A 25968-nucleotide genomic window follows, 5' to 3' on the forward strand; every position below is an offset into this window, starting at 1 on the left:
TGATGGTTTCTAGTATGATAGAGTTTGTACAAAAGTTACTCAAGCCAAGAGAGCTTTGCACCTCACTCTCACACCAATTCCTAAGCAAAATACACTCTGTTAATTTCACCTGCAATGCCAACTCTGTGGCATGTTCTTTAATCCCTGGTGGAATTCCACACTGTAGCCTGTACACAGGTGCCAAAACCAAAAGTTCACTGTACTGCAGAAGAAATTCACTTTGGACAGTCTGAACAGGGGAATTGTTTTCCCTTCTACAAGTGCTAAAAAATGCAGAGCAACTTATTGAGGGGATGTATTTAAAGAACAGAAGTAAACATCAAACTTTGACATTTTAATTTAATGGATTTATGTGGGCTTTGCTGTCCCAGCAGACTAAACTAAAGTTTAGCCTTGTTTTTTATGCAAGATTTTTAACATGAAATAGAGGTGCTTATGACAGCAGAAAGCAGTATTAGCTCTGCACAGGGCAGTAATGGGAGAGCAAGGCAGGGAAAGGAAGTCTGGCAGAACAATCCTTGCGAGAATAGAAGACACCTAAGAAAATCAAAGAATCACAGAATTATTTTTGGTTGGAAGAGATCTGTAAGATCACTGAGTCCAAACGTTAACCCAACACTGCCAGGTCACCACTAAACCATGTCCCTCATCACCATATCCCTATGGCTTTGAAGCCCCTCCAAGGATGGGGACTCCACCACTGCCCTCGGCAGCCTGGACTAGGCCTTGACAAACCTCAAGGAGAAGAAACTGTTCCTCATGACCAACCTAAACCTCCCATGGGGCAACTTGAGGCCATTTCCTCTTGCACTGTCACCCCAGTTCCCTCAGCTGTCCCTTACCAGACCTTTTCTCCAGACCCTTCACCAGCTTCATTGCCCATCTGGGACCCACTCCAGCTCCTCAAAGTCCTTGGATTGAGCACCTCCAAAACTATTCACCAGAGTGAATAGTCTGATGCATTTCAAAACATGAGATAGTCCCAAGCGTACCAGTGCAGCTGCACTGCAGAGCTGGAATCTGTAAGCTATCTGTAAGATAACTTCAAGACTGTGGCTAGACTTTAGGCTGCATGCTAGTTAACAGAAATAAGAGTGGAACCATGAGAACTAAGTGAAGAAATAGTGTGTTGATGACTGAAATATAGCTCTGGTCATGCACAGTAATTGTTTGTTTCCTTGCTTTAAGTAGCTGGTACCAGCAAATGTAATGAGAATTTTCATAATAAATACTACACAGAGCTAATTTTATAAGCTTGATAATGCTGTGTGATGGGTGTGGGTATTCTGATCATGCTGCTGAAAATCTATGAATTAGCATGCCCTTAGTTCCCATTTTGGATAAGGAATTTGACCAGATGAATTGAACTTCAAGCTACTGAGCACTAGGAATGCTTATTTTAATTGACAGTATAACATGACAGTGGAAACCGTAACAGCCAAGGTCAAAACACTCACCCAGTTGCGTGCCAGATCCAAAATGCTTTGTCTTGTCACTCCTGGAAGGATGATGCCATCTAGAGGTGGGGTTGCCAGCTCATATTCTGTCAAACATGAAAAAAATAGAAATAGTATTTGAAAATAACCCAAAGAAACAAATATAACATTTCTCACTATTATACAGGAAAATGGAGTTGAAGAAGGTCAGGAACTTTCCTTACCTAGCAAGATACAACATCTATCAGATTTCTGTAAAAAACATGAGTTACATCATATCAGTTTACTGGAATCGGAGTGTTTGGAACCTTTTCAGTACTCTTCAGTGAGTAGGGGAAAAACATGTTTAATACAGTAACAAATGCATGGCTAAAGTCTGGTAATAGTTTATATTCCTTAGTGCCTTATGGATTCACTGTATCACTATTGGGAACCACTGAATGGCTCAGTGTTCAAATTCCTAATGGGGAGGCACAAGAATCATGCCTAATAATCTCAGAACAGATCATTATTTTCCCTCAACTGCTTTACTTAATTTGGGAATGTGGAATTAAGGATATCCACTTTGTAGAATAGAAGAGAATCAACCGGGTTGGAAGAGACCTCCAAGATCATCCAGTCCAACCTAGCACCCAGCCCTAGCCAATCAACCAGACCATGGCACTAAGTGCCTCATCCAGACTTTTCTTGAACATCTCCAGGGACAGCAACTCCACCACCTCCCTGGGCAGCCCATTCCAATGCCAATCACTTCCTCTGCCAACAACTTCCTCCTGACATCCAGCCTAGACTTCCCCTAGCACAACTTGAGACTGTGTCCCCTTGTTCTGTTGCTGGTTGTTTGGGAGAAGAGACCAACCCCCACCTGGCTACAACCTCCCTTCAGGTAGATGTAGACAGCAATGAGGTCACCCCTGAGCCTCCTCTTCTCCAGGCTAAACAACTACAGCTCCCTCAGCCTCTCCTCACAGGGCTGTGTTCCAGGCCCCTCTTCAGCTTCCTCTCCTTTCTCTGGACATGTTCCAGTATCTCAACATCTCTCTTGAATTGAAGAGCCCAGAACTGGACACAGCACTCAAGGTGTGGCCTGACCAGTGCTGAGTACAGAGGAAGAATAACCTCTCTTGTCCTGCTGGCCACACTGTTCCTGATAAAGGCCAGGATACCATTGGCTCTCTTGGCCACCTGGGCACACTGCTGGCTCATCTTCAGCCTACTATCTACCAGTACCCCCAGGTCCCTTTCTGCCTGGCTGCTCTCCAGACACTCTGTCCCCAGTCTGCAATGCTGCTTCAGGTTGTTGTGGCCAAAGTGTAGAACCCTGCACTTGGCTTTGTTAAATCACATCCCATTGGCCTCTGCTCACCCATCCAATCTGTCCAGGTCCCTCTGCAGGGCTCTCCTACCTTCCAACAGATCAACACCTGCTCCTAGCTTGGTGTCATCTGCAAACTTATTGATGGTGGACTCAATCCCCTTGTAATCCCCTCATCAGTAAAGACATTAGACAGGACTGGGCCCAGAACTGATCCTTGGGGAACATCACTAGTGACTGCCAACTGGATGTGGCACCATTCACCACCACACTCTGGGTCTGGCCCTCCAGCCAGTTCTTGACACATGTCAGAGTGAATCTGTCCAAACCATGAGCTACCAGCTTTGCCAGGAGCTTCTTGTGGCAGACAGTGTCAAAGGCTTTGCTGAAGTCCAGGTAGACTACACCCACAGCCTTCCCCATGCTCACCAGGTGGGTAATTTGATCATAAAAGGAGATCAGGTTGGTCAGGCAGGACCTGCCCTGCCTAAACCCATGCTGGCTGGGCCTGATCCCTTAGCCATCCTGTAGGTGCTTTTTGATGGCTCTCAAGACAGCCTGTTCCATGACTTTGCCTGGCACGGAGGTCAGGCTCACAGGTCTGTAATTTTCTGGTTCCTCTTTCTAGTTCTTCTTGTGGATGGGTATCACACTGGCCAGCTTCCAGTCTTTGGGGACCTCTCCAGTGAGCCAGGACTGTTGATAAATGATAGAGATCAGCTTGGCCAGCTCAGCTGCCAGCTCTCTCAGCACCCTAGGGTGGATTTAATCTGGTCCCGTGGACTTGTGAGGATCTAGGTGGCTCAGCAGAGTCCCTTAGTGCTTCCTTCTGGATTACAGGGGGACTGTACTGGTCCCTGGCTCCATCTGCCAGCTCAGGAGGCCAGCTGTCCTGGAGACAACCTGTCCTACTATTGAAGATTAAGGCAAAGAAGGTGTTAAGTACCTCTGCCTCTTCCTCATCTTTTATTACTACATTCCTCTCCATCTAATAAGGAGTGGAGGTTATCCTTGCCCCTTCTTTTGCCATTAATATATTTACAGAAATATTTTTATTCTCCTTTAGAGCAGTGGCCAGTCTAAGTTATAAATGAGCTTTTACCACTCTAATTTTTTCCCTACAAGACCTAGCAACATCCTTGAACTCTTTCTGGGATTTGATGCAAAGCATCAGGGTTTCTCTTCAGTTGGCCACTGTTAGAGTAGTAGCACTACTAAACCAGTGCTTCATTACAGCAGGAATGGTCTAGACATGCAGTAACAATGGAAATGTTAAAAGTGTTAAAGAGTGTTAAAAAGGACCTTTAAAATGAGGTCTAGCATATTACACAGCTTCAACTTTCACACATCTATATTTATGAAGGTACAGCAGATAAGAGTCCAAATGTGGGATGTCTCCAGGACTAGCCACACTGTAACAATCATGAGAAATTCCCCAAAACACACTTTACCAGAGGAATAAGATACCAAGTGGTATCAGGGTCAAGAACCCAGAAATCTGATTTCATTATTAATAACAGCTGACTTCCTCACCCAATCTGTTGTGGACCTTTCTATTGCTTTCTCCTTACTTCAGGCTTTTCTTCTATGCTTTCCTCATGCAATCACCAATTTAGTGTCTGTGTCAATTACTTTCCCCTCCTTCTCTTTGGCAGACATCTCATTCATCTGCTGCTCTCCTCTCCCTGCCATGGCTTTCTATAAGAGCAGAATGTACAGTCCTTGTTTTGATAGTATTCTCCTAGTACAGGATACTTCTGCAGCACAAAAATCTTCCATCTACAGAGCACTAAGCAAACTTGCCTTGTATTTTATCTGACTAGTTCAGATAATTTTTTAACAGAATTATCTTTTTATTTATGTATTATGTATTACAGAATCCCTGAGGCTGGAAAAGATCTCTGAGAGAATAAAGTTCAGCCTATAACCAAACACCACCACAAATCATTAATCTCCATTTTATTAACAGCAGAAAAATGTTAACACCTGAATGCTGGCCACAATGCCTTAACAGTAAAGCCAGAAACAGAGCAAAGATGGACTCAAATCTTTCTGAAGAAACCAAATTTTGGAGAAGTACCCACAAAGTTCATAGTCAGCAATCCTCAGGTGGGACATACTTTTAAATGTTAAGATTTTCCATAATGTCAACTCTATTGGCATTATGGAAAATCTTAGCATTTAAAATAGCAGACGCTAAAGGAAGTAAGTTTTCGGGATTGTTATGTGCTCTGAAGAGGCAAATGGAAAGGACTATAAGGTGACCAAATGTTCACTTTGTGAACTTAATATGTAAATAGTATTTGAGGAAAGAAATATCACAATCCTGTGATGACGTAAGTGCAGGAATCCAGATACAGTCTTCTTACAAGCCTCAGCCAGAGCAGCAGTGAAAGTACAAGAGCAGCATACATTATATCATCTTATTTTACCAGAAACTGAATGGTTTGCTCCTCTGCTCCCTCCTCAGTGTTGTAAACTAAACATTTCTCCAGCCACCACATCTTGTTCCATTTAGACACAATGCTGTAACTGAAGCTACATAAACAAAGGCTTGCAAGAAAAGCCTGCTCTTATTGGAAGCACAGATAGCGTTAGTCTAGGCTTTACTGGGCTAGGTCTTTATTTTGTTATAAACTAAGGAGAGCAGTTCAGACTATCCCACAGTGACCTCTGAAAACATGAGGACATTTTCCTTTTGATGATGATGATCTGCAATTTCTGCCTATTTTTATGTTAGACCCCTCTCTCAGCTGCAGGATTTGCCTAACAAAACAAACCCACAGCCTGAGCAGGTACCCTTTGTAAAGTGACAGAACATAATGGCATACACTTGAAATCACAATGTGAAGCTATAGGCAGGTATATGATGACACAGGTTGGTAGCAAGAGTGATTCTCAGCCAAAGATATGATAACTAAAGCATTCACCAATACATCAGGAGACAGCAAAGTGCTACAGTGATGCTAATGACCACGCCATGTGAAACAGCAGGTTTGCCAGTATACAGTTATCTTGGGTGCCACGAATTACAAGTTGTTTGCTTCGGCCACCTCGCAATTGTAATATTCAGTAGTGCACTGCTAACAGTGATTGACAGATCTTTGGAAGGGTATGGTGCTGCAGCTGGATAATTCCAGCATATTCCTGGTTTAAGTACAATGAGAACATTGAATTCTAACTATGCGTTCCCTTCAGTGTCTTTGCCCTGGGCAGAATGAGCCAAAACCTATTTTCATGTCTCTTCAGTGAAATTATACAAGGCATGAGTTTGGCCATCTAGCTACACTGACAAACCTAGTGCTGCTATTAAAACAAGATTTCCCATATTTACAGCTACATTCACAAGACTTTGCAGACTCATTCAACACTGAACAAGTATCCTCCTCCTTCTTGCAAAAGTGGTACAGATTTTGCAGAAGAACAGTAAGGAAATTTGAGATGGGAGTCAGGTAGCTGGATTCCCATTACCCTACACCGTCCAAAACACACTGATGTTCCCACAGAATGCTGCCTCTGTATTGCAGCTGAGCACTGTTAGATAAAAGTCAATATTCAAGGGTAGCAATGGCACTATGATGCAACCAGAGTCTGAAACCTGTGTCTGCAGCCACGCAAAATTCAGTAACATTTAATTTTCATGGAGGGCCAACACTCAAAGTCAGGAGGTGTCCTTTGATTCATTTGCCTATGCACTGGCTCAGTCCTTTGAGGATTCAGTCATGTGGTCTCAGGTGCAGCCATCACCTCTCAAGCACTGAATACTGGCATGCCCAATGGGTGTTTTTGAGATGCCTAAATATTTGGATGCTCACTAACTAGACACTTTTCTAATAGCATGTGCATTACCCAGAAATAGCTGTGGAGAGAAAAAGATAAAAATGGCTTCAAGAATGATGGTATATCTTGAAAGCATCATTTGAGCATTAGTGATGTAGAATGCTGGCTGACATGCTTCTTTCTCTGCCTCCACTGGACAGAACTTCAAGTCCTTCAAAGAAAGAGCCAAGTCCTTCAGTCAGATATTTAAGTACTTTTGGTTATGTTTCTGAAACATATGACTTGCCAGAAAGTGATGATAGGAACCACTCATGACAAAATTAAGAATTTGAAGAGTTACTAAAGACAGCTTATAGGTGTGTATGTCTGCATTTATGATCCAAAACCTCATTCAACACCAAGCATGCTGCTACAGTAGACATTAAATCTACAGTGTGACCTTGAGTACAGCTAGACTCTGCCCTTCTGAGCACAGGGACAGTTTAGTATGTTATCAGAAGGCATAACTCATGGCTGCTCCAGAATCTCCTCTTTCACAGTGGTATAATTAAGCTGGTCAACAAACAGTTTTTAAGCAGAGAAGGTTTTCATAGTTTGTTTTCCAGTACCTCCATCTTCATTTATCCAGTAGAGAAATAGATTCATTGTTCCAACTTCAGTTATTTGGTGATCTTCTCCATAGAGCCACAAAACCTGCTGGCAGCCAAACTCCATGGCTTCTTGTTGGGCATAAATAGAAGAACCATAATTCCTATGAGAAACAAAAAGGAAGAGCAAACAGTTATGAGTATCTGTTTGGTTATTTTCTTATTTCTATGCAAGATTTTGTGCACATCTACCTGGTGAGAAAGTATTCTGCAGTCACTGCTTGTCCCTGGGTTATTTTCACTGGAAGTACTCAACTGCTGGGTTGCTCAAAGGCCACGTGGGAGATCAGAAAGACACGAGCTTATACCAATATGATACACAGAAGGTCAATCTGCTTATGGAAGCTAAGCATGATACTTATATAGTGGATTGGGTACATACATACATAATTATGATAAGCTTCGCTAGCCACAACAATTTCACTTGTTCCCAGGGCTGATCATCCTGCCCCCCCTTCAAGGCCCCCTCACACAGCTCAGCTACAACTTGTACCCAACGCTACTTCCCTGCAGCTGTGCGTCTTATCTGAGGACCCTAGTCTTACCTTGCCTGTTCTTTTCACTTCTCAGACTATTCAGTTCTGCTCAAACCCCAGCACTCAACCAGTGTATTTTACTGGATCATTTGTATCTACCACCCAAAAACTTTAGAGGGCCAAACACCAATAGTTCAAAACTACCCATCCAAATTGTCTGCAAAGCACCTCTTGTTCCATTTTCTGTGATTAGGAAAGTGCTGATCTTTATTCAGCAATTGGCATCCTGGCAAGAGAACAATTCCTATCCAGCTCATGGCTTTTAAAAAAGGCAAAACGAAAATCAATATATCCATATACATTAGATTAACAGGTTATACAAACCAGATGAAGCTCTTGGAACACAAAAAATCATGAGAGGAGACTTATTTCTTTTCTAGTAAAAGACATTCACAGAACTAATAGTTTCAGAAGCTACAAATGGGATTTGATGAATTCCATATCCCTGAGGACCAACTGTTTTCCTAAAATGCTGCCTACAGAGTGAATTTGGCTGAATAATCTGTCATTCATATAATGACATTCTCTAGCTTCTTGGAGTGGTGGAGAACCTCTTATTGATTCTAATGGTCAACAACCATAAAGGTTTAAAGACAGCAGCTCCAAAGTGCTGACCACACTGCAGTTAACATCTCACTTTGGGGCACAAATCAAGTCAGCAGTGATTCCAGACTATTCCTTTTATCACAGTTGATCTATGACGGATCCATAAGATACAACTGATATTTCTAAAACTAAGCAAAAGCTCACAAAGAGCAAAAGTTCTCAAAATTAAATGAAGGAAAGCAGCATTTCTGCCCTTTGATTATTCTATCAGCCCCACTGAGCATCACTTGACAACTGTGTAGAGAAGAAACTCCTAGGTAGAGACCATAAACTTCATTTTAATCAAAGACCAGGAATGAATAAACATATATTTAGCAACATTCAAATTGCTTGTTCCTGTCAAGTCCTAAGCAGCTTTAGGTCCACAAGCCAAGCGCTTGAACAATTATGTTTCCACCTAACTAGTGCTTTGGCCTAGTTCAGCAGAAAATTGCCAGACTGTAGTCAAGTCAATGCCCACTCTCACCTGGATGACTACAGATAGCATGTCAGGACAGTCTGCCAAGGAAGGAGATCAGCAGTTAGTGCTCCTCACTGCCTATTTGGCAGCAGGCTGCTATACCAAACACTGCATCACAAAAGTGCTGTATTTAATGTCAGCTTCTGTAAGGGGAACAGCTCAAGCATTGCATCAACACCATCTAGGTCCAGTTCCTCATTTCCTTATGCAAAGCTGCCCCTGCAAATAATCCACTTGGCTTTAATATCCAATATTATCCCAAAAAAAATTAAATCATATAAATAATATTTGCATCACACAAGTCTGAAATATTTATTGTAGTACATTGTTTAACTGCTGCATTTAATACTTCTACTTCAAATGAATTAGATAGTATACTAAAACCCAAATGTCCCTTGTAAGCTAGGTATAAGATGCAGAATTACGTTTTCTTACCCTCCCAGTTTGCAATCCCCTGTTCCTCCTTTCCAGGCTCTCACATATTTTGGATCTGCCCACAGGGATATAGGGCTGAAGCATCCACCTGCAAAGTAAGGGCCTACAGGGCTCATTATGACATACAGCAGGGCTTTACTCGGCTTCTTCACTCCAAGGGAGGGCTGAAAGCAAGGAATGCAAACAAATCAAAAGTTATTTGTACACTTCACTCCAGACATCATACACTGCACAACTGGCTTTTGAAATGCTGCTTTCAGTGGAACTGCAACATTAACTGCTTTTGCCAGGACAATGCAAGTGCTGCAATGAAAAGATGATATTTGCCTGACTTCCCCCAAGTTTGAGTAACCTAACAACCCTAATCTTATATACTGTCCCCATTCACTTACAGTTGTTTCATTTATGTAGATATTATTCTAATCTTCTCAAATGGTTTCAAGCTTTTGAGAATTCAGAAATTAGCTGAACAAGATACTACATAATTATATGAATTAATCACAGCAGAAGGCTGAAAAGCCTTTTAGGGAGAAGAGTAGCAAAGACTAGTGCTGGCAATAACAGCAATGGAGAAATCACTGTATTGCTGAAGAATTAACCAACGCCACTTAGAATTGGCATTGGTAGAGAGGAGTATTGGCTCTGCGAAGACTGTGACTGGTTAAATGCCTTGTGTCCTGGAAATGGTTCACACAACAGCACAGGAAATAACTTGGAATGTTCCAGTTTTGGGGGAGTTTGTTGTTGTTTCATTTTGTTTCTTTCTCTCCCCTCTGAGATATGGTTTCTCACACTTTGTGCTAGTTTGAGCCTAGCTAGAATGTTTTGGTGAGAAGAACTGGATTACAGGCTGTGAGAAGAAAACAATGGTGATGACTACTTCACTTATAGGCTTGCTGAGATGTATAAGAACAAGAATGTAAATATAGATAACGCAGTCGCTGTCTGGGCTTTGGTCTGAACTTCTCTCTCACTCTAACCTAATCTGCCATCTGTGTGATTAATCCACCTGCTTCCTGGGCATAAGGCAACATCTAGGGTAAGGTTGAGGGGTGGGAGGAAAGGTGGAAGGGTGTTTGAGAGCCCCTCTTGGGGACTCAGGTTTCTGGGAGGGCTGCTGTGTTTCTGTATTACTTTTTAACTTGTATACTTCTATATATAAATGTACATATTGTAAATATCTGCTTGTATATTGTGCTAAGCTGTAAATATAAAGCTTCATTCAATTTCCAGAGACGCTTAGTCTAGTCTGGGTGATCTTTTCAAAGTGGGGGCGGGGAGGATGGGTAACACCCAAACCCTCACACACTTGAGTCACAACTATCAAAACTTGAAGGTGAAAGTCAAAATTCTGGCACTTGTCAAAGTCTGAATCCTGTGGTAGGAGACTCTGCTTACCTATATGATTCTTTGCAAAGCTTAGGACCATTGAATCACAGAGTGACTGATGTTGGAACAGTCTTCCAGAGATCACCTTGCTCTACTCCCCTGCTCAAGCAGGGCACCATACAGTTTGTTGCCCCCAGTTCTTGTTATCTTCTATGCAACTGAATGGGTTGTTTTTTTCTACCTTTTTTATCTGGAGTGAGTGGCAGCAAAGATGGTGAAGGAGCTGAGGCTGTTTAGTTTGAAGAAGAGGAGGCTAAGGGGACACCTCATCACTCTCTACAATTAGCTGAAAGGATGTTGTGGAGAGATTGGTGCTGGTCTCCTCTCACAGGTAATTGTGGATAAAACAAGAGGGAATGGCCTCAAGCTGTGACTGGATAGGTTGAGACTGGACATTAGGAAAAGATTTTCACAGAAAGAGTGGTCAGGCAGTGCAATGGGCTGCCCAGGGAGGCGGTTGAATCACCATCCCTGGACATGTTTAAAGGTCATTTAAATGTAGTGCTTGGGGATATGGTTTAGGGGTGAACTTTTAAAGTAGGGTCAGTGGTTGGATTTGACAATGTCAAGAGTATTTTCTGACCTGAATTATTCTATGATCCAACTTAGAAAAAACAGTCTTTTTAAAAATTAGTCTTTGAAAAAGAACAAGCTCACTCTTTGTCTCTAAGATTAGATCTTCACTGTAATAAAGAATGTGCACAAACTATGTGAAGCTAAACTGGTGTCCTGGTAGGGCATAAATCCTTTCAGTCAGGTTTAACCCTGGCTCTCCTCCTCCTGTTGTGGGTCCTGGAGTAAGATAAGCAAACAATAAGGGTTTCATGCCAGCAAAGCCTTGTGGGCTAGGGGGCTTAGCACCACGTGTCAAGTGTCTTGTGCTGCCCTCAACATGCCTGCATGGTCAAAGTAGGCACTAAGCTTTGAATTAATTGGCCAGAACAATGGTGCTAGTGCCTATTGGACAGTTTGATTTCAAAATCAAGTATACAAAGGGGGATGGATTTAGAAACCACATTTGCCTTTCTGCACCGTGCCTTTCTACATCACCCTTTGTCTGCACCAGCCTTCCTATCTCTCCTTGTTTGCCGCTGCTTAAAGGCAACCATGTGTTGCAGCCACACTAGTAGCTTAGAACCATCTCTTCCCTCTGCCTGAAATATTTGTATTTTACCCCAGGATCACATCACGAGTTTGAAAGTGTCTTTCATACAGGAGACTTACTCAGGGAGCAAAAGAGTCATGAGTACATCTGCTGGAATGAATGCCAAGACTCCATAGGCATAGTTAGAATTTTTCCTGTTTTCTCATTATTATTTTCCAAGTTCTGATTGTTTAAACTGTTTAATGCTGTGCAATTGCTTCCTGTCGACTGAAAAGCCAAAGAATCTCAGGGAATTTCCCCAATTTTTGAATATTAATAATAAAAAATAATATTAATACAGACATTATTAGTCATAATTCATTTTAAAAAATATTAATTTCTGTTACAACTGGGAGGTGGAAGGGAAAATTACAGTGTAACCATGGAACTGCTGGGAAATTCAAATAAGCCTTCCTCAGGTACTGAAAGGTTTCTTCTGATTTCTGTCCACCTTACTCCTTCAGCAAAACTGCTAACAAGATGAACTAACTGATATCTGGATATTTTTCTTGAGTCTTACAAAATCACTCAAAAGATCATGCTGACAGGGTTTCTTAATTTTGCTGCCTCTTGCGAGACATGCAATCCAGAAACAACATAGGACATTGTGGAAAGATCAGATATGTGGCTAACCTGAAACAAAGCTCAACAATACAAGAATTTATAAAAGAAAAGATGGAGTGGGGAGGTGTGTGTAATCAGTTTTTAGTATTAGTACTTTACAGTCACTGAGTAGAGACACTTCCACCTGAAAATCTCCAACTGGTTTACAAGCATTAAATTAATAGAGTCCTAGAACAAATGTGAAATATATAATGTTCATTTACAGATGGAGATACTGTGAAGAGTGACTTGCTTAGTTCGGAACTATACATTCCTTGTCCTATGCTCTACCAATACAGGCTTTATTCTTTCCACTGCTAAAAAAAGATCCTTAAAGTTTTACTTAAAATAAACTTTCTAATTCCCTTTATTAATGTTTTAGATTTGACTCACATCCACATGAAACTCACACAGTACAAGCTAATACCTAGTTGCTGAGGCACATCTTACAAGGTCAGGTTTATCTAGGTTCAAGAATAATTATTAGTTCTGTTAAAAGTCTATCTCAAAAGAGCCATCATCATTTCCTGGGTAGAATCTTCCAAAGTTTCCTCATTGAGGTCAGGATGGAGGCATAAGATGAAATCACAAAATCCGCACAGTAACTTCTGTTGCCTCACATTTTCTCTTACTCAAGCGTAGGCTAAAGGCATATACTACCATGCCACAACTAACTATTCTTTCAGTGCAAAGCCAAAGTTAATCTAAACGTCGTCCTTGCCACTGAGAACCCTTTTACTTTCTGTGAGCTGAATCGATGTGCCCACTAGGTGGTGGCGTGGGCAACAGAAATTTGCGAAAGCAAGCTGCAACTGACTAACTTAAAAAGCCAGCTGTCTCCCAACTCTAATACTGTTCTCTTGTAACTGTTGTGTCTTTCCTATCACGCATAGAGGTTTTTTGCCTCATGCTTAAATACACCAGAGGGGGGAAAAAATGTCATACCTCAGTTCCAATTAAGGTAGGACGGATATACAGGCTGGCAGCCGTTGAGTAAGGGACCCATTCCTTTTCCACCTCCACAAGCTTTCGAATGCACTCTAACAGCTCGTTCTGGTCAAAACACTGAGGAAGAAAAGCAAAATGAAGAGAGCAAATGGTGAATTACAGCCCCAACACTCTGTGGTCTTCACAGATCCAAAGGGAACACTTCATCAGGATATGTAGCAGTGACAGCCCATAGAGGTACACAGGACCATATCATCTTCCTTGAGTCTCAGGTTCCCATGGTCTTTGACACTGTGTTTTTTTATACATTATTCAGAATACCCTCTTTCTTCTATGAAGTATTCTCCTGAGATACTAAAAAGGAGCCATTGAGCCTTCTTGCCTCCAAAGCACAGACAGAACTCCCCATGCAACCAACATCTCTTTGGCATGTGGCAAGCCACAGCATCACCTCTTCCACAGATGACTGCTTTGGCTTATAACTTCAGGGAGCCCAGCAAATCTATCAGCTTTACAATGTTGCAAAGTTCTCACAGTAATAAAGCTAAGAAGTGTGGGAGGAAACTCACTGGCTGACATACAACTGCTAAAAGCAGTATTAAGTTGTTAGCATGGCCAAAAATGAAAGCACACAAAGACTGGAGGACTTAACTGAAGAGGAAAGAAGAAAAGGAAGAGCATCAGTGCCAAAACAGTTTCAATGGCTGTCTGCATGCAAATACCTGCAGAACAGTGTTCATCCATCAGAAACAGACTGTGTAACACCTGAGATGGGAGGGAGAGAAAGCTAGCAAAACACTTTTGTAATTTAAAAGGAAAAAAAAAAGTGTTTCAAACTGTTCCCTTTACTGAACTAGAACTCAAACTTGAACTCAATAATTTAGGAGTTAGAATGTTTAACAAATGTTACAATAGTTGTAACATTTCAGAGATCTGCTCTCTGAAAAGGAAAATACTCTCTGACTTAAGGAGAGTAAGATGCTGTGGCTACATACTGGCAGAGTTGCTCGTTTTGCTGAACGCACCATCCTGTCCATGTTGAGGGTGGGCCGGAACAGGCGGATTTTGCCATCCACTCCTCGGTAAGCCTTCATTCCTTCAAACAACTACCAAGGAAAAGAAAATCGAATTATATCTGCCACGTTACCTCGTGATGATCTGCACAAAATCAGAACACACTGCTTAGAAAAAAGAACTTCACTTTCCTGCTCACAGTACTCAAAGCATAAGCATTAACTAGTTCACCTCTGCGACACAATCCGGTGAGATAGTGATTATGAAATTTATAATCCAAAGACAACTCAACTGTGCTTCAGATGTATCTCTCTCTGTCAGGGGACTTAATAATAAACATTTCTTTCATTGTTTGGTTACAGCAATTAAAATTTGTAGCACGTGTTTGACTGAACTCCTCTCTCACATCCTGACAATACCTAAGGCTGAGCCAGAACAGTATTCTCCCTCACAGAAAAGATCTATAGAATTTAATTATATACGTTAATAAATTTTAGGGGTCTGTCCAAAACACATTTCAGTAAGAAGCAGAAAATAAGGTAATGACAAGGGATCTCTGCTTCAGGTTTTGCTGTATGTAGCAAACTCTTGGTCACTTATTTCCCCATATACCTGTAATGTTGTGTAAGACAGACAGATGCATTGACCTTACATTAGAGGAAGAATGCATAAAAATGTTATATCTTTGCCTTAGAGGAAACTTAAATTAGTCATAATTATGCCATTCCAGTGCCACAACTGGATGACTGGTGTTGACAATCAATTTACCAGAAACCCTTATGATACCAGTGCCCTCACAAAAGGATCCTATACAGCATCTCCTATCCACAGCAAAACTATATCCCCACAAAACATTCATAGTTCTTTGCAGTTACAGGTTGATAATTTTCAGTTATAGACAGAATATGCATGTATTATATAATCTTACATTAATATATACATATAAACAACTATTATTTAGATCAAGTATTAAAGGATCACATGATTACAGGCATAAATTCAGATTTTTACAAGCTATTTTCTAAAGCATGTTTTAGTGAATTACATTTAAGTTCTATGAATTTAACTGAAACACTGCTGCCAGCCTCCCAAAGCTTTGCTGCCTGACTGTTCCACCAGGAAAAAAAAAAGCTGGAAATTCCACCTGGTTGAAAGTCTACATACACATATTTTATTTGGAAAAAAAAAAACCTGCATTTGTGTATAAGTAATTTTAGTAGAGTATTCAAGTCTTCATCATTATTACTAAATTCTACAGCATTTTACCCTAAGAATCAGTGAAAAACAACGTTTAGAATTTTTTCTGCAGTCCCATGACAGAGCTAGGTCCTTCTACATGACAAATTTTAATCAGGTCGTAACTGGGTTGCAAGGATCCTGGTAATTTTCCTTAGGCTACATGCCAGCAATGTAAATAGAACCAGAATTAGAACACAAAACATTTTGCCTTCAAAATTTGTCTTAATCCAATGGCAATGACAACCTTATTAAAATCTTTGCATGTAGTTTTGAAAAACAAACTGTTCCTAGTATAGGTATTGTAGCTACAAGGGAAAAAAAATCTGTCTTTATTAAAGGATGGCATAGCTGGGGATATGGTTGATATTTTGATATGATTTTTACTGGGCCAGTTTGTAACTACTACCACATTGCTATAGTGCCACTTTTTTATCGCAGAACAGTTGTTCCCCGCCCCCATCTCCCGAAACACATCCACAGAACTTTTAATGAGAGGGAAGAGGAAGGAATGTTACTACTAAGAACACAAAGTCTTCTCAAGCTTTTAAATCTTTTTCTCTGAAAAGAAATACTTTCAACTTTTCAGGGCTCAGTAAAACCTTTCACTCATTAAAAAGGGAGACAGTGATGTGTTCCAGAAATGCTTAACTCGAATAAAAGCAACAGCTCTGGTTGCTTGGATGACTGGCTGTTACAGTGGTGTGCAAACAACATTATCAGACATGTGTACATCACAGGAGCTGGATCTGGAGTTTGCAGATCCAGACTATCATACTGCATCATGGAGGGCAAGAAGGAAGGGGAGGGAATGCCAAATTCATCATTTTTATTATACCCACTGTGTATTCATTGAGCCACAGCATTGGCACCAGATTCTCCTCTGTCTGTCCTCTTGGCTAGAGGAAACGTGATGCAATAAGGGTAAAAGAATAAAAAAAATAAAAGGAAAAATAAAAAAAAAGAGCATATTCATATTAGCAATGATTTCAGACTGGGCCAGAGGCCAAGCATTAAAGCAATATGCTACTAAGAGAGAAATATAGATCTGGGACTCCAGCGTGGTTTCTTACTTCTTACGCAGCAGATCAAGAGCTGCAGCCTTTGTCACAGGGGCCTGTTGTAATTTACACAGCACGTCTGAAGGTCTCGTGACTTGAAGGGGAAAAAAGAGCAACAACTAACAACAAAGAATGGTGAAGGCAGGAGCTCAGGGACAACAAGCAGGGGAAAACTTGATTTTCCTTACATCAGTGGCAAAGCAAACACAAAAAACAAAATGACAAAAAAGGAAAAAATAAAGAAATAAGCACAAGCAACTCCACTAACCTCAGTGGAGACATTCCCACCTTCAGCATATGTACCCTACTGAGGCTTTCACACAGACATAAGTACTGCCAAAGCTGCTCTGGGGACACAGAAGGCAGCTTTAGGCAGTACACAGCTAAGCACGGAAACTTAACCACGCTGGTTTCCGACTTAACATTTCACTTTCCAAAGTTCCTTACTGAATATTCTCTGCTTAAACACACTTGGATATGCTGAATACCTCAGATCTAGTTCAGAGTTCTCCAAACTTTGAACAGAGCTGCAAATGAGCATCTGTCTAATTTGTTCTGCAAGCTATGAAATTTTAAAACAGTTTTAAAAAGCTTTCACAAGGTGCATGTTCATTGTCCAAATTAGAACTGCTCTGAGAATCTTATCTAGTGCTTCATTAGGCTACACTGGGGACAGGAATTGGACAGATCACCATCACTGAACTAGAACGTTTTTTCAAACTAATTTGTTGCCAAACAAGTAGGGATCACTTTTGCTAGGCCAGAAAGTTAAGTGAGCTGAATCTATAGGCCAGAGCTGCTTCTGAGTTACACTTAGGTAACCACAACATAACCTTGTTTTAAGTAATGGAATTATTCTGGAAGATCATCAATTAAAAATAACAACAACAACAAATATTAAATACTAATAAATTTAAGACAGTAATAGTATTTGTATTGCAAAGCTATGGCTTCAAGACATAATGAAACAAAATAGAAATTTCCAAATTGACTCAGTACTCACTTCTATAGCATAATGCAGAGATGAGGAGGCTGGATGCAATGAAAGGTTCTCAAGTGGTTTAATGTAAGGTTTCTCCCAACCTGAAGCCAGGGACCATTCAATTGTCAGCATATTATCAGTGAACACAGTTCCAAAAACCAAACCACTCGGGTCTGGTTTTTCCTTGAAAGTTGTAGCTGGGGTGATAATCAAGTCTGAAGCCTGAAGGAACATGAAGAGCATAAAAACAACTGTCAGACATGTAAGAATTACTCTATATCACTAAACATGGAACAAATCAATAGCTAAAAGCTTGGTTCAAGCTATCTGCAGTTATAGGGCTTAAATAGGTCTAGATAGTACAAGTGCATTAGCCTGGTTGGACTAATACTTAATCTGATGAAACAACAATTATTCTCCTTAACTCTCTATAGTTACCCTGTTTTATCCTTTATCCCCCTGACAGCACTACTTAATGATGTCCTCAAAATAAAAATTAATTTTACCTGATGTCGTGGAACGCAGTTTCACGAGAAATTGATGGGGAAAACAAGGCCAATCTTTGCCTTTTATCTTCCCTAGGGAGGAAACTTCTCATGGGACTAGAAGATTGTTTTGGTTTTACGATGCTTCTGGCTTAAAATGTGAGACACTGTAACTTACATGACATGGGGACCTTTCAGGGGCTTTGCCACCCTCCATGACACCTGACCACGTCTTAACATTCACTTTGCAAAAGGTTATATCCCAGAAGAGTGTGGAGCATCATAAAAAAGCCACAAAAGAGTTCAAGAGTCTGCTCAGGAAAATGCTTACGCAGGGCCAGGATGTCAGTGGGGCTTAAGCAAGAATGCAGAACAGAGTTACATCCTTGGCTTTATGTCTGGACAGAATTACAGCTTCTCAAGCACTCCTGCTGCCAGTGGTACTAACAGTTCTCCCTAAAGTCATGGCTCCTGTCTTGTCTCAGGTCATTATCATTAAGATAATTATTTTTACTATAAACTGGCGTAAGGACCAGAACTGTCACATGGAGTCTCATCTCCTAGAACTCCCATTAGTATGCTGATTTCTGCTTTCATGCCTTAGTTTGCCACTTCCTCAGATGTGGTAGCACAACTAATTGAAAGGCAGCAGCACTACAGAACAGCTTGCTAAGATCACAGTGATTAACAAATAGCTTTTACTTTAAGGGTGGGGAAGGATTTTAACCTGGCTCTTATAGCTGGCCTACAAGTACATGCAGAGAGTGCAGTGAGCTGCAGCCACAAATGGAGAAACATATTTGCTTGGGAGCATTTGAGCTTTCTTGGACCCAGTTTTTTACCAAAGATATTCCTCCAGATTTGGAGATTGAGGGTGCAAGAGAGCCTTGGACAGCCCTTATAATGGAAATTGTAATTTAATGAAACTGTGGTGATCAAATGCAAGCACACTGTTATGCTCTAATGGCTACCACATAAAAGGTCTCAGATCCAGAGTCATTCATTAGAGGCAAGAGGTGGGCCAAGTGCTTATTCCTGCAAGTCAATAAAATGGGTAGTCCCATGTGACGGGTAGGGGGGTCACACAGCAGTGAACATGCCTCAGAGCAGCAGTCCACAAATCTTAGCTCTCAGTGCCAAGAACTGGGAACTTTCTGTAGTCACAAACGCTGGACTGGCTTTCAGGTTGAGGCACCTGAAGGTAGAAGGTCTAGAGGTAGGTAGCTATGATGCTTGTCCAGAAGTCTGGTGTCTTTATCACAGAGCTTCCTGCATTTGCATTCTCTGATGAAAGACCTCACATGCTGTTTCACAGCTCCTTCAGCATTTAATGAAGCCAGCTTTCATTCAGGCATTTTGCAAACACCTGACTCCACAATATCCAGTATGGCATTTGACTCATAAAACTTCCTTCAAACAACAGTAGAACACCCAGCAAGAGACTTCAAAAATAGATTAAACTGCAAAGACCAGTAGGACAACACTTGTTTAAACAGGCAAAAAGGCAATTTTCCTGATACTTATAACCCTGGTAAGCTCCCAGGAGACACATTTCGTATTTTCTTTGACCATTGCTTTCTTAAGATCTTTTCTTAAGGCTCTTTCCCCTTATTCATTCTATTGTATTTTCTCCTCCTTTTTACCAAGCAGCAAGTAGAGCAACTTAACAGTGCAAAGCCTGAATCTTTCAGAACCCAAATGCTTTCTATGTCAAGATACCATCAGGAAGTGCAATACATCCCGTCTTTTTTTAATCCATGCATCACAGAGCCCATCCTTGGAGTACACTTTCCCACAGTGTGATGTGCAGCATGAAGTATTGTCTCTTCTAGGTCCCTGAGCAGTTAAGATCCCCTACATAAGATCTCACCTGACCTATTGACCCTTTTGGCTTAACTTGCTCCAAATTCCTGTCCCAGCAACTTGTGCTGTTCAGACAGCACCAGCAAGAGGGAAACCAAATGCTCATAAGAACTCATACAAAGCGAGCAAAGCAGGGCCAGTTGACTAATACCAGAAGGCCTTTTATATCACTCAAAGAATTACCACAACGCTATCACAGTAGCACCTATGAACTTTACGAATGGCAATTTATTTCTTTCCTTTGTTAAGATTCTCCTAGCCCTGGAAGCAGCATATTAAAGAGGCGGTAGAGATTGGCACTAACACTCATCCAGATCCCTGCCATTTGAATTTTCAATACAAAAGAGAATTTTCAACTAGATTTGCGTTTTGTTTCCTTTGATTATTAACAAGCTCTCGAGCACCTTCTGACTGCTGCCTAATAAAACCATTCAACTGGAAGGAAAACCAGTAAATACAGGAACAAAAAGGGTAAGGGAGACAAAAAAAAACCCCAATCAACCTACCATAAACACAATCTACTGAGTACAGCTATTTCACCCCTGTTGCCTAAAGTAAAATGGCAAAGAGATAGTTCCAGCCCTGCAAGCTCAGCATGTCACTGCAGTACAGCATGTACAAGATGTCTGTGACTAGGACCCCCCCGAGGGCACTCCAGTAAGAAATATGAAGAACCAGATTGATCTGCCCATGGTAGGGAAAAGGGAGCCAGCTGAATATTACTGGATTTCAGGGCTTATATAGCAACAATACACCTACAAATAGCCACTGTCTCGACCACAGGCACTCCCCTGGTGTGAGAAGTGCCTTCTGATTCCAATGTAACTCCTTCAGAGTCAAGCTTTACCCAGTCCAAATAAAGATGTATTGTGATCTCCTGAAACTAAAATTCATCATTTGATCAAAACAATCTTGTCAATTATGAGCTAGGTCAAACTCCAAGTGACAAGCCAGTCAATGTCAATTTTAACCAAAGATGTAGCAAGATGTTCTGGTGCCTCTAGCCGAGATGTCAGTTTAATGCTTATTTTAACCAGCCTTTGCAATAGCCTTAAATGAATTTGGAGCTGACAGCTACCTCAGGCCAGAGCTGTTACTGTCATTACTGCATTTCTACCTTTCTTAGCTTTGAGAGTTGTCTTGGGTAGGTGCAGATGGCAAGCACATGTTTTGTCCTACTCTTTCCATCACATTTTGCTAAGGCCTTCCCCAAATGATCTCTGGCTGAGGTTATCTTCATTGCACTGAAACAACTACACCATAACCAATAGATTGAGCAGCTGTAAAAAGTGTAGATTTGACATTCACAAACTTTTCTAAATGCCATGCTGGGCAAAGCTTCTACCACTTTGATGAATAAAACTGGAAGTGGTAGCCTCAGCTGTAAAATAGCTTACAAGTTACCTAACTACAACAGCAAGTTTCAGCAGCCAATCCTTGAAACATTAACACCTCTCCAGTGAGAGTGACTAATCTATTCTGATGAAACAAGTAACCTCCCTGACTTCTAGTCAAGCTGATTCAATCGAGATCACAAAGCAACTGCAATTATTACTTCTTGTCATTTATACTGAGTTTGTAAGCATATCCTGAGAAACACCAGGGCCTGCTGATGGAGTAAGAGACTCAAAAGCGAAAGCAAAATGTAACATGTTTTGCCCTTGCACTTGCGAACAGCAAAATGTGGTTACAGTGGCAGAACAAATACTGAGGAGACAGGTTACAAAAAGCCTGAGGAATTACTATGAAGGTGAAAGGTAACAAGGCATAGCCAGGTGTCGGAGAGAATGAGATGGACTAGACAGCAATTTTGAGGAGCAGTCCAAGAACAAGGACATTACTGCCATTTGGTCTTCATTACTGGTTATTTGCCTTCCCCAGCACACATCTGCATGGCAGGAAGTCATTCCTTTTGCCGGAGGAGCTACTTTCACCCCAAAACACCTGCGCCTGGCCTCCTGAACCTGAAGCTCTTACTACATGACAGCCTGAGGGGAAGAAGTTTGCACTGCCAAAGAGAAGCAGTGGTGGGAAACTAGGTTGAGGATGTAAACTAGGCTGATGAAAATATCTTGTTAATTCACCTCTAGAAGTTGAAATCCTCTCTTCACTTAAAATTTTCTGGCCTTGCAGCTAATGAGAAAGATCTCACCTTTCTCCAGTAACTCATTTAGGTCCATTGCTTTCCAGATATTGAGCTATATAGATGGCAGAGGATTGCCCCTGTTGTTTTGCTGATTTGTACAGTGATCTTAGCTGGCTGGAGAAACTCATCTGCTAGATATTCCAGCCCAGTAGCCCTGTAAGTTAAGGCTACTGTATGTTGCAAATAATTGCTCTTGTGGAGCAACTACTGCCAGCATCACACAAGGAACTGCAACCTGATCTAGGAAGATCCTTCACCATAGGAGCCTGCTTCTGGAAGTAGACACCAAGAATCATGCTTAACAGCTACTGCTGCACATACACACACACACAAAGGTTTGTGTCAAACTACTGGCAAACTCTGAGAGGAATTAGAGATTACATAGCAAATCCTCCAGCAGTAGCATCAGAACAGACAGAAGCAGTGCTATGCTACATAACCAGGAAGTAAGAGAAGATTATAGAGGGAGTGTGTGTATGGCGGCATATTTTTCTCATCCACTGGGACAAAACAAGCAATCACCTATTCTGCATGTTAAAAACCCTGTCTTAGAAATAGTAATGCTGAATACTGCTCCAGAGGAAACCAACTGCAAGCTCTTCTAGCAGGTGCTGTTGTTATCTGGCTGTTATCTCCCAGCTCTACTCACTAGCTGACACCACAGCAGCATCTACTTGAATGAAAAAGAGGTATTTTATGTCCTACAAGCCTTGGGTATACCAGGGTGCATGGGTTTGTTTCTTTTCCCATTCCCATCATCACTGGAGAAGACTGCTAGTTTAATAGAGCAGAGACCACCATTTTCTGTATAGGGCTAAGCTCTGTATGGCTCTGATCACAGCAGCGAAGTCTATAACAGAAACAATAGGAACAAAGAAGCAGTTTATCCAGTCAAAACAGAGCAAGAGAGTTAAATTCTTAGAAATCTACTACAAGCTTGTAAGTATAAAAGTAATGTTAATATAAGCTATCCTATAATCCCTTTAACATCATTACTAGTTTAAATTTACAGCAGAGCCTGAAGCTCAAGAATGGAAAGTATGCCAAGATAGAAGAAGATCTAAGCAGGAAGAAAGTCCTGATTTTCCTACTATTGAAAAAAAAATCTCTTCTGTAACCCCAGGGAGAATACCCAGAAATCTTTTAACATAAAGCTTCCCTGAGATTTCATCTGAGAATGCATTTGCACATATAATTGGACTGGGGCCTGGAATCATTGGAACAGATTAACTGTACACTGGGTAATAAACCACAGAACAAATGACAAAGCAAAAGGGAGTCAAGGCTCTGAATCAGTTGTGAGTCAATCATGGTAACAACAGAAAATATGGTGGGAAGGACTTTATCCAGTCCATCCTTTGCGAGGCATCTAAACTAAACTATCTCTAGGAGATATTCATAGAATATTTGTCACATCTACACTCTGTCAGCAAAGGGAGAAAAAGGAGAAGGACACGACATACTGCTGGCCCTTGCAACCTTTCCCCTGACCTGACTCTAATGCAGGAATATTTAATTTAGAGCAGTAGACAGGGAAGTAAACCTGCTCTAATAAGACAAAAGGTAAGTAGTTGGAATTGACATAAACTTCTTGCTTGGAGGATGAAAAGGACACCTTCGGCTGCTGAAAATTAACTCTGAAGCTCCCCAAATGTACCAGAAAAGAAATAAAGATGTTGGAAACCTGCAGCCCAGATAGATTGCACAGAAAGCATTGAGAAAATCAATCTTGCCCTAGAAAACAGGCAAATACACAAACAATGCATAATATCATTAATTTCAATGGCACTGACTAAATTTTAAGATTTTTCCCACACGTTCCTAAAATGCTGCCCTGCAGCACCTCCCACTGCTTTGACCCAAACCCCACTTAAGTTAACAGAGATCTTTCCTCCAGCTTGGTAGGAATTCAGATTACAAGGGAAGCAAAATTACCTGAATTGTTACATGTACATCCATTTCTACTGCTTCAGTTATAGTTGGAAAGTTAGGCTTCTTTGTCCCTCACTCATAGAATCATAGAATCATAGACTCAACCAGATTGGAAGAGACCTCCAAGATCATCCAGTCCAACCTATCCCCCAGCCCTAGCCAGTCAACCAGACCATGGCACTAAGTGCCTCATCCAGTCTTTTCTTGAACACCTCCAGGGACGGTGCCTCCACCACCTCCCTGGGCAGCCCATTCCAATGCCAATCACTCTCTCTGTCAAGAACTTCCCCCTAACGTCCAGCCTAGACGTACCCTAGCACAACTTGAGACTGTGTCCCCTTGTTCTATTGCTGGTTGCCTGGGAGAAGAGGCCAACCCCCACCTGGCTACAACCTCCCTTCAGGTAGTTGTAGACAGTAATAAGACCACCCCGAGCCTCCTCTTCTGCAGGCTGCACACCCCCAGCTCCCTCAGCCTCTCCTCATAGGGTTTATGTTCCAGGCCCCTCACCAGCTTTGTTGCCCTTCTCTGGACATGCTCCAACACCTCAACATCTCTCTTGAATTGAGGGGCCCAGAACTGGACACAGTACTCAAGGTAAGGCCTGACCAGTGCTGAGCACAGGGGATGAATAACCTCCCTTGTCCTACTGGCCACACTGTTCCTGACAAAGGCCAGGATGCCATTGGCTCTCTTGGCCACCTGGGCACACTGCTGGCTCATCTTCAGCCTACTATCTACCAGTACCCCCAGGTCCCTTTCTGCCTGGCTACTCTCCAGCCACTCAGTTCCCAGCCTATAGTGCTGCTTGGGGTTGTTGGGGCCAAAGTGCAGAACCCTGCACTTGGCCTTGTTAAATCTCATCCCATTGGCCTCTGCCCACCCATCCAGTCTGTCCAGGTCCCTCTGCAGGGCTCTCCTACCTTCCAACAGATCAACATCTGCTCCTAGCTTGGTGTCATCTGCAAACTTACTGATGCTGGACTCAATCCCCTCGTCCAGATCATCAATAAAGATATTGAACAGGACTGGGCCCAGCACTGATCCTTGGGGAACACCACTAGTGACTGGCTGCCAACTGGATGTGGCACCATTCACTACCACTCTCTGGGCTCTGCCATCCAGCCAGTTCTTGATCCAGCACAGAGTGAATCTGTCCAAACCATGAGCTGCCAGCTTTGCCAGGAGCTTCTCGTGGCAGACAGTGTTGAAGGATTTGCTGAAGTCCAAGTAGACTCCATCCACAGCCTGCCCCACATTCACCAGGCAGGAACCTGATCATAAAAGGAGATCAGGTTGGTCAGGCAGGACCTGCCCTGCCTAAACCCATGCTGGCTGGGCCTGATCCCTTAGCCATCCTGTAGGTGCTTTGTGATGCCACTCAAGATGACCTGTTCCATCACCTTGCCTGGCACTGAGGTCAGGCTGACAGGTCTGTAGTTTTCTGGCTCCTCCTTACGACCCTTCCTGTGGATGGGTATCACATTGGCCAGCTTCCAGTCTTCAGGGACCTCTGCAGTGAGCCAGGACTGCTGATAAATGATGGAAAGTGGCCTGGCCAGCTCAGCTGCCAGCTCTCTCAGCACCCTAGGGTGGATCCCATCCGGTCCCGTGGACTTGTGAGGATCCAAGTGTCTCAGCAGGTCCCTTACTGCTTCCTCATGGATTAGAGGGGGACTGTACTGGTCCCTGCCTCCATCCACCACTTCAGGAGTCCAGCTGTCCTGGAGACAACCTGTCCCACTAGTGAAGATTGAGGCAAAGAAGGTGTTAAGCACCTCTGCCTTTTCCTCATCCTTTGTCACTATGTTCCCCTCTCTATCTAACAAGGACTGGAGGTTGTCCTTGGCCCTTCTCTGCCATTCATATATTTAAAGAAACATTTTTTATTTTCCTTGGCAGCCGTGGCCAGCCTGAGCTCCAAGTGGGCTTTTGCCTCTCTCATTTTTC

The 25968-nt window shown here is 42.0% G+C and overlaps 1 protein-coding gene across 3 annotated transcripts in view; it reads right to left on the reverse strand.

Moving 5' to 3' along the window:
• The window catches only part of BCAT1 (branched chain amino acid transaminase 1), a 71958-nt gene that overhangs the window by 15350 nt on the left and 30640 nt on the right, over positions 1-25968 (reverse strand). The window contains exons 3-9 of one of the 3 annotated variants that reach the window (XM_064155985.1): positions 17614-17814; positions 16392-16448; positions 14295-14405; positions 13297-13416; positions 9216-9379; positions 7140-7282; positions 1458-1543 (exon numbers count right to left, since the gene is read on the reverse strand). In XM_064155985.1, the coding sequence (XP_064012055.1) occupies positions 1458-1543; positions 7140-7282; positions 9216-9379; positions 13297-13416; positions 14295-14405; positions 16392-16448; positions 17614-17814 (882 nt within the window). The remainder of the gene's footprint in view (positions 1-1457; positions 1544-7139; positions 7283-9215; positions 9380-13296; positions 13417-14294; positions 14406-16391; positions 16449-17613; positions 17815-25968) is intronic. The other 2 variants (XM_064155984.1, XM_064155983.1) reach the window with 2 other exon arrangements.

Source organism: Pogoniulus pusillus, chromosome 15 (assembly GCF_015220805.1).
Source record: "Pogoniulus pusillus isolate bPogPus1 chromosome 15, bPogPus1.pri, whole genome shotgun sequence".
Classification (NCBI taxonomy): Eukaryota; Metazoa; Chordata; class Aves; order Piciformes; family Lybiidae; genus Pogoniulus; species Pogoniulus pusillus.